The sequence below is a fragment of the Trachypithecus francoisi genome, unplaced genomic scaffold (genome assembly GCF_009764315.1).
Source record: "Trachypithecus francoisi isolate TF-2019V2 unplaced genomic scaffold, Tfra_2.0 Lachesis_group0, whole genome shotgun sequence".
In the NCBI taxonomy this organism is placed as follows: Eukaryota; Metazoa; Chordata; class Mammalia; order Primates; family Cercopithecidae; genus Trachypithecus; species Trachypithecus francoisi.
The window spans coordinates 48769764-48778735 of record NW_022681453.1 but is presented as its reverse complement, the minus strand read 5'-3'; the positions used below and the strand labels follow the sequence as shown (position 1 = coordinate 48778735).

At 51.3% G+C, this 8972-nt stretch overlaps 1 protein-coding gene across 1 annotated transcript; it reads right to left on the bottom strand.

Moving 5' to 3' along the window:
• Positions 1-2225: 2225 nt before the first annotated feature.
• On the bottom strand, positions 2226-7905 carry BHLHE40 (basic helix-loop-helix family member e40). Its single transcript, XM_033210515.1, has 5 exons — positions 7548-7905; positions 7314-7383; positions 6945-7052; positions 5891-6014; positions 2226-4570 (listed from the first exon to the last, which is right to left on the bottom strand). Exons 1-5 carry the CDS (start codon positions 7625-7627, stop codon positions 3714-3716), a joined length of 1239 nt encoding a protein of 412 aa, XP_033066406.1. The 5' UTR covers positions 7628-7905; the 3' UTR covers positions 2226-3713.
• Between the last annotated feature and the right edge of the window lie 1067 nt (positions 7906-8972).

The window sequence follows — 8972 nt, the reverse complement described above, 5'->3', positions numbered from 1 at the left end:
ACTTCTCCTCTCTGAGCCTGCTTTTATTTATCTACAAAATGTGAATTGTAATAGTACCCATAATGATACTTCTAGGTTGTTTGACGTGCATTAGTGAGCGATGACCCGTGGGAGTTTCTAGCTTCTAGTTAATTAAGCCCTGGTCCCCGTGCTCTGCCTAAATCCGGCTCCCTACCCCACCCAACCCTCCCTCCCACCCCTGACGGGGAGCGCTCGAATTCCCTCCTGCTGGGCGCGAGGGAGGGGGGGCGTCCTGCGCCCGCTGCCAGGCCCTATTTCTGGGGGCCGAGCGATCCCGAGGCCTTGCCAAGCTTCCCCGGGGATCAGGTTTCTGCTGACGCGGTGCCAGGCACGTCTGCTTCCAGGAACCGGCAGCCGCTTTTAGCCGCGGGCCGCACATGAAAGGGCTGCAGTCGGAAACGTGACGTTGTGTCAACAGGCGAGGCAGGTCAGCGCTGGGTGAGACCATCCCGGCAGGCCCGGCGGATCACGCCCTGTCTGAAGGCGGCCAGATCCCCAGCCTCCGCTCCCCTGCCTCCTGCCACCTCTTCTTGGCCCCGGAGCCAACGCTTCGCCCCCTGAAACTCACATACCCCGCTTTTTAAACAGAAGTCCTCTTTGTCCGCAGTGGGCATTAGGCTGGGGTGCACGCCCCTCCCCTGCACCTCCCTCTGAGCGCACTTGGATGCCGCTAAAACTGGGCTAGAAGAAAGGTTAAGGGCGAACTGGAAGCAGAAAATGAAGTGGAGGGACAGCTGCAACTTTAGGGGCTATTTGACAGGGGCAGGTTCCCACAGGGGGATTCTGGGTTGACTGTGTGGAACCCTCAAATATTTTTTTTTAGCTCAGGTTACTCCAACCACTTCCTCCTTTCCCCGTAGCTACTCCTCGTGCAGTGGCCTAGGAAAAAGAGAGGGTCATGCAAAAAGAGTTTGGTCTTGATTTCAACCCCCAGCTGTATCACCAGGATAAGTTTGATTTGTCGGGCTTTTTCCAAAAAAGTCTAGCTAGAGAGGTCTGGCAACTCATGGAGCAATTGAGGTGTTTCACAGGCCTGAGACCTGGAAGCCCAGGCGCTGAGCTGGGAGAAAGAGTGGCACACAGAATTTGCCATCTGCCTGCTACAGGACTTGTGAGAAGGGCTCGGAATTCTTATTTTATCTAGTCAAAAGCAGGCATGGAGAGGGAGGTGATAGACCACCAGCTATCGATGCCAGGTTTCCAACTCCTGGTCCCGGCTCCTTGCACAACAGCCTGTGTGGCCTGGGGACAGTTATGTGCATTCCGTATGCATCTAGCACAAGCAGAAAATGCTCACTTTCAGCTGCTGGCCCATCAGGAGACAGGGAAGGTGACATGTGAAGCAGTCTTCATGGTCAGCTGGAGCCTCTGCCTGACTGAGAAATCCCTAGGGGCAGCTTCCCTGCTGTGCTCCAGACAACCAGGGGGTTCTGGCAGATTGGGATGCTTTGGGAGCTGGAGCCTGTTGAGTCAGGCGCTGGCCATCAGGAAACATCACGACACCTCTGAGAGGGAGTATCCCACAGGAATGTTGCAAATCAAGGCAAAGGAGAGAGGCAAAAATACACGACTGGGTCATTTCCCACCTTTCCCATGGAATTTTTTTTTTTTTTTCAATAAGAGCACTTGTCTAAGGAACACCCAATATTCATTCACGCACAAACACACCGGAGAGGAAGTCCAGGAAGGATGTAGAAAATAATTATGGAATGTTGCCTCCAGCAGGAATGAGACAGGATATGGCAAATCCATTAGACCTTGATAGATTTGAAAAAGCTAGACTGCTTTGGCAAAGAGGTGCTATCCCAGCATCAATTAGTATTGCATAATAATCCAGTAAATCTTTTCTCAATGTGCCTCTCCCTCCCGCAGGCTCCCCAGACACTGCAGCCCACGGTATCATACCTTGGTTTTCTGTCAAGTTCCAAGGACCACGATGAAAGCAGGCGGGGGAAAATATGCTTTTTACTTAACTCTGGAGAGGTAGAGGATGATCGTGAACCCCTGGCAAGGGTTAAAAAAAAAATTAAACCAATATTTACCTGCCAAGTTGACTAAGCTTATTCTGATTGAATACAAAGCACATGAAAAGCTGAATGAAATTACACTGAGATTAACTGGTTTGCTTAAGCCAAGAAGGAAGGACATGGGAGTTAGCCATATCACACCAATTGAGTTATTTAAAAAAAATTCAGGAGACCATCTTTCTCTTCCACAGGAAAAGAATTATTTTATTAAGTATTTTAAAACAACTACTTAACATTTACTCATAGATAAAAATATTTACAATTTTACACCTTCAGGAAGGCTCCAAAATATAAACACTGTACCTCTCCCTAGAGAAAAAAAAATTATTCTTCTCTTCAAAAACAGGAATACATTCATTTTTTTCTCACTGTGTGAATCAAGTAATTATACAAATAAACATCTGAAACATTTTCCTTTTTTAATATATTTATATAATATATATTTATAACAGCTTTACAAATAAAGGCAACGACTTAATACCGAAATAAAAACAGGAAAAGAAAAAGTTAAAACACGATCAGCAATCAGGCATAGTGCATTTTGAAAAGCTGCTGCGGGGCTAGCTGGACACATCGGGAAAACAAGTACTCTGGACCAAAAATAAAACTTCTTTGAAGGAGACAGAATCCTTTTTAGCAATAAGGACACTCCATATGCCATTGGGCAAGAGGAATTAGCCTACAGAAAGGATCTGGCGGTGCCAAGGCTTGGTTAGGCCTTTGAGAAGCTAAGCTTGGTTAAAAGGAATTTTAGGATGGAATTGAAAACTGAGTCTAGTTCTGTTTGAAGGCAGCAGTTTGTTACTCAGCTTTGTGCACTTTGGGGTGCTCGCTCGGGGTGTCTGTCTCTCTCAGACCTTGGTTTGGATCCCTGAACAGTTAAGTACTAATGGTTAGACCTAGAAACAGGTACCAGAAGCCCAGGGAACTCCTCCCTCCCTCCGGGGCAGCTCAGCTTGTACAAGGGGGCCACTTTCAGTTCCTTAGTAAGCTAATCACTACGAAAGCCTGAGTAGGGAACTACATTCTCTTTATTCCTCCGAGGCAGGGGTGGGGAGCAGACCTGCAGAAACCTCCCCAAACCACTACCCTGCTATGCCAGTGCCTGCTACCTCACCATGTTAGCAGAAAGCTCGGTCTGCTCTCTCCCCGTCGTCTGGTGAGTCACATTGACAATAAAGGGAAAAGGGTGGGGTCCTAACAGCTGGTTGGGAGCTGAGCCCTGGAAAGCCCTCTTTTGAAAGTACCTTCTGCTCAAAGCCACAGACCCAGCTCCTAAACTGAAGAGTGACTCACAGACCAAGACTTTGAAGCTTTTGAAAATCCAGCTGATGTGTATCAAAGGGGGCTATTCTCTGGGTGGGGAAAAGCCCAGAAGTGTGCTACAATCCCCTCAAGTCTCCTGATGTCAAGCAATCCTTCGTGACTTCCCTATGCCAAAAGGAGCTTTAAAGTCCTAGACCAACAGGCAGGCACACGTGTGCACGCACACGCACATACATATACACACACACACACACACACACACCCTGAATCTTCTCTCCATGCCTCAGATTATCTCAGTATACACAATGCAACAATCTTGCAGCATTCACAAAAACTTTTTTGTCGTTTTTTAGGAAGTAGCGAGGAAGGAAAGCAAAGCAGCAGGATCCCCTAGACAGTTTAGTCTTTGGTTTCTAAGTTTAAAGGGGGGATCGGCTTCAGAGCTTGGAGCAAGACAGAAGAGTCGACGGACGGATGAGCTGGCAAGGGAGAAGGGAGTCTCTGGGGCATGAGCAAGGGAGCCGAGATCTTGTCTGGGTTCATGAAGCTAGAGAGGGCTGCGGCAGAGGCGTTGAGGCCTGGGTATAGCACTGGCACCGAGGTGGGATACCAGCACTTCTCCAGCATGGGCAGGTAGGCAGTCGCTGAAGGTGGGATCAGGTAGAAGGGTAGGCAGAAAGGAGGCTGGTGTGGGTGTGGGCCCAGGAACGGGGAGCTGATCAGGTCACTGCTAGTGAAATGGCCTTCATCATCCGAAAGCTGAATCCGGTTCTTTTTTGTGGGGGGTTCTTCGGATTCTTGCTTAATTGCGCCGATCCTTTCTCCCATGGTGAACCTGCGTCCGTGGTCGCTTTTGAAGCACGGCTGCTCACTGCGCAAGTCGCCCTTCTCTGATTCTCCTCCGTAGCCACTGTCTGTGTCCGTGTCGCTGCCGCTCTGCTCCCCACTCGAGTGAGCGAAAGTCCGCTGGATGACTGGCACGCAGTTTTTCCCAGGACCTTCCGAGCCTTTGGCCGGAGAGCTGGGTTTTTCCTTGAAGTCCATCACTTTGGGAGCTGGGTCTGATGGCTTCCTGGAGGTACCACCCTGCAGCAGCTCTGAGACCACCCGGTGGAGGTGGGTGACAAGCTGCGAAGACTTCAGGTCCCGAGTGTTCTCGTGCTTGGCCAGGTACTGAAGCACCTCCCGGGCACAAGTCTGGAAACCTGAGCAGAACATCTCTTGACCTGTTTCAACATTTCTCCCTGACAGCTCACCTAGGGAAACAAAAATCCAAAGGAAAATGTTTCAGAAGGCCCTGTGGTGCACCTGGATACCTAGACGCCAAAAAACCCGGTGCTTTCGTTTTTGTTAAAAAAAGAAATCGCATTTACTGATTTGTGTTCCTAACTCCAAAAGTAGTATGCTCAGAGAAGAATTGCACTGAAAAGTATAAATAATTAAATTAAAACAATCCATAAACTAACACTCAGATAAAATACGATTTTTAATGTTTGCATAATATCCTATCATGGAAATGGACCATAATTAATAGAGATGAGCTGTTTCCCCTCTTTTGGAATGTATAGGTGGTTTGTGAGTTTTCCATGTAAGTGGAGCAGCAAAGAACATTCTGATGTATTCATAAACCTGAGTCAATGCATACAACATTGCACCGTGGCAAAATGGGCAGAGGCCAGATAGTTATAAAATGAGGAAAAGAATGAAGAAACAATAATCACCTAAAGTAAACTTATTTTCAATGACTTGTAAAAGTTGCAGTCATGCTGTGACCTTTCATTAGGCTCTCTTTTTCTATATCTTTTCCACATATTCTATCCATGATCCTCAAGACATTAGGTACGACCATCTTCCTATTTTTAATGAGGAAACTGGCAGAAGCATTTGCTGGCTTTTTGCAATTTTCATGATACGAGCCTTGGAGAGGAAGGCAGAAAATGAAATGAGGGAGTAGGTAGAATAATTCTCCCCAGTCAGTATAGTATTATTTGGAAGAAGTGAGACTAGAAGGTTAGGTGACTCCGATTATCTGGAAGTCTGTAGAAACGAATGATGAAACTTCAGTGGTTTCTCTAGATTGTGCAATTCACCAAGATACCTAGTGGCTATTCAGGGAACCACATGAAATGCAGGAAAAACTCCTGCTGTATCCTGCCAGGATCACACCACACACCAAGTGACAAGGAAGCAAAGAAACAGGAAAACACTGGGGCATACCCATGATTTCTTCTCCAATGAAAGAGGGCTAAGAAGACCAACTGTAAAACACCCACAAGGCAGATTATAGGTGCCTTGGCATTTTAAAAGGGAGTAGGGAAATCTCCCAGAACCCAGAGACTCTCAAGCTAAAATGCCACAGGAATATCTTATCATTTCACTAATACGTATTCATGCCAGGTGGCACATTGCATTTCAAATGTAAAGTCTGACCTTTTAGGAAAGATAAAACTGCATCTCCCCCAATGAAGGTGCATAAGCAATTTGTTGCAGTAATGTTTATTACATCAGATGTTGAGCCCACAGGCTCTCTATTTGTGCTCAACCTCTTAAAGAGGATAGCCAGAATCAGTACTCACCAGCTTGTAAACCGCTCTGCAGGGCAATGATTTTCTGCTGCTGCTGATCAATTAGGTTTGTTAGTGCTTTCACATGCTTCAAGGTAAGTTCAAGAACCACTGCTTTTTCCAAGTGACCCAAAGTCTAGAAGGAAAAGAGCCTTAGTCAGCGGTGAGGTCAGAGAAGTCCCACCTTTGGGACATTTATTAGCAAAGAGAAATGTCTCTAAAAGAAAAAAAAAAGTGGAATAGTCTTTCCTGGTTGGCTGTTTTAAGTCTGTAGATCATGCTTTTAAAAAGATACACACATACATATATATAATATATATGACTAAAGAATTTTAAAAAGGGTGCCATCTATCTTTGGAGGCATTTTGGAAGCTGCAACTACCTCAGGAAAACGCTTTGACAGATAAATTTCTCCAGCAGCCTCTGCTGAGCTTAACTCAGGGGAATCCAGAGATAACATTTTTCTGCAGGGGTGTCAACTCAGAGAGGGACCTCTATTATGTCTGGCAGCCAATAGGCTTTCCCTACTTCTTTCCTTACACTCTTTCAGAACTTCCAGCTCATTCAGGCTTTTTTGTTCCTCCCGAAATACTTTTTTTTTTTTTTTCCATTTCCCCAACCAAAGGCTGCCAAGTAGCTGAGGGCTACTGTCAAGAAAGACAGGCCGTAAAAATCACACACCAAAGCAAGTCCCCTTATTTAACAACAACAAAAAAGGTGGGGGGAGTGGTGGAGGGCAAGGGGTAAATGTGTGTGTTGCTTGGCGTGTTCCTTTAAGTTAGAAAAACTAGGGAATCCTGAAAATCAACAGAAGTTAAACTCTTGAAAAGGAAGGCCAGTTGGTGTTGGAGCCAACTTGGAGAGGTCCAAGCGGTTCTCGCCTCATTTGCATGAGTCAGCCAGAAAACGCCAGGACTGTGGAGGAGGACCCCACCACAGAGCCACCCGCCAGCTCTGATCCGCCTGTCTGGTCTGCAGTTCCCCGCGGAACCTGCAGGCGGCGAGTGACCCCCGCCCGCCCTCTGGGCCAAGGACTGGGTTGGAAAGGGGCCAGCTTCTCACTTACTGTAAGTTTGAGATGTTCGGGTAGGAGATCCTTCAGCTGGGCGATGCACTCGTTAATCCGGTCACGTCTCTTTTTCTCGATGAGCCGGTGCGGCAATTTGTAGGTCTCCTGCAAGACGCAAGGGGAGGCGGTGGGCGATTGGGGAAGGAGATGAGAAGCCTATCCTCCCAGCCCCGCAGCAAGAGTCCGGCAGAGGAGCAGAATAGCACCCAGAACCATCATCTGCCCCTTCTTTTCCAAGTCACTCAGAAGAGGCACCGAGCCCACACCCTGCATCCCCTCGCCAACCTCAAAGCGAGAAAACTTTTCTTGGAAACTCAGCGCGCGCGAGGGGCTGAGCGCAGGGTCCCCAGGGGTGCACTTGCTTACCTTGCTGTCCTCGCTCCGCTTTATTCCCCGTCTTGACTTGTACACTTGGTACATGTGGGCAAAATCCATCCTGCAGGAAGAGAGACCAGGAAGGGTCGTGACTGCTTGCGCACGGCTGCAGGCGTTCTGCCGGGCAAGAACCCCCCCGGTGCGCCCGGAGCTGCTCCAAGTTGAGAGTGGCGCATAACATGGGGCTGAAGTTGAGGCTTGAAGGGCCAAGGAGTGCCAACTTACCCTGGTAGGTCTCCGTGCTCCAGTCCCGGTGCTTTGGGCAGGCAGGCGGGCGGTGGTTGCGCGCTGGGGATCCGCTCCATGGCGCGGCGAGCCGGGGCCACTGCGCGCTCCTGTCTGCACTAGCGGAGCGTCTGGATGAGGACTGTCCTGGAGCGGGCTTCGGTGGTCTCTCCCCAGATGTTCCTCTGAGTCTGAGCTCTTTGAAATCCCCTGGGCTGCTGGAATCTTCGGCTTTGAGATGCAGTTTCAGTTGGGGGCGTGCATGGCCCGGTGTCCCCGCGGCCTCTGGCTCCGACTCAGCGCACAGACTGGCGGTGTGTGCTCCCTGCGCGGTCTGCGCCGTGCGAGCCAAGTGAATGAGAAGTGGGGCGGGCGGGGAGGCGGGAGGGAGCGGGTTGGGGGGGGCGGTTAGGGCGGAGTTGGGGGGTGGGGGGACAAGCCGAGGAGTAATGGAGAGGCTGCGGGCTGGGTTAAATGGGAGCGAGTGGGTGGGTTGGAGCTACGTGTTCTACCCTGTGACTCCAGGCACGTCTGGCCACTGCCGGGGAGGGAAGGAGCGACCTGCCCGCCCTCCCCCGGCTTCATCACATGAGTCTCACGTGTTGGACAACGCTCCGGCGGCTGCTAGGGAGCCCCCACCCCCAGCCCCTGCCCCTGCCCCCAGGTGTCTGCGGCTGCGGCCGCCTTTCCCCGAAGAGGGGGTGGCAGCGCAACCTGGGTCCTGCCCAGTTGGGTGGGGGGCGCGGAAGCTGGAAGGGACGGGGGTGCTGGGGGAGGGGGAGAGTTGGTAACGTGGGCGAACCTGCCCCAGGGAAATGAAGTAAGTTCCCGTCTCCTGGGAGGGAACGGGGGAGGACGGATCCGCCCGCGTCTGACTCAAGCCGGGAGAGGAATATCCCCTTGCTAGCTCCAGCCCAGCCCTCTTCCTCCTCCCCCGCCCGGCCCGCTTGGAGGAACCGGCGCGCAGCGGAGGGAGTCGCCCGGCCCCCCCAGCCTTCCCCAGAGGCTGGGGTTTCTTTCCGTCCTGGCTTCCCTGCCCCCACTGCTCACCCTCGCGTCCAGGAATTGCCCGCCTTGGGGAGGGACCGAGGGGCGGGGCGGATGTCACCCCATGGGAAGCGGGCAGACAGCCAAGCGCAGGGCAGCTGAGGCTGCCGCCGAGCACGCCGCGCGCACCTGACCGTGGAGGGTGTGAGCCGAGGGCCCCTCGCTCCCCAGGAGCTCCGCTCCCGGGCACAGCCTGCGGGCCGGCACCTGGTTGCGCAGCCCCCTGGGTGCCCCAGTGTCACCCCCTTCCTCCCGGCCAGTCAAGCACAGAAAGATACCGGGCGCGGTGCCCGGTGTTCCCTCCCTCCTCTGCCCCCTCCAGAGCAGAGGCGCCCGGGTCGCCTCCCCTCCGGCTGCAGCGTTACACAACCGCGGCGG

Excerpts from the sequence above, each read along its gene's own strand:
- BHLHE40 (XM_033210515.1), bottom strand. The coding sequence starts at position 7,627 with ATGGAGCGGATCCCCAGCGCGCAACCACCGCCCGCCTGCCTGCCCAAA. Across the intron at positions 7,384-7,547 it reads GAGCACGGAGACCTACCAGG|GATGGATTTTGCCCACATGT; the intron begins GTAAGTTGGCAC and ends CTCTTCCTGCAG. Across the intron at positions 6,015-6,944 it reads CCGAACATCTCAAACTTACA|ACTTTGGGTCACTTGGAAAA; the intron begins GTAAGTGAGAAG and ends TTTTCCTTCTAG.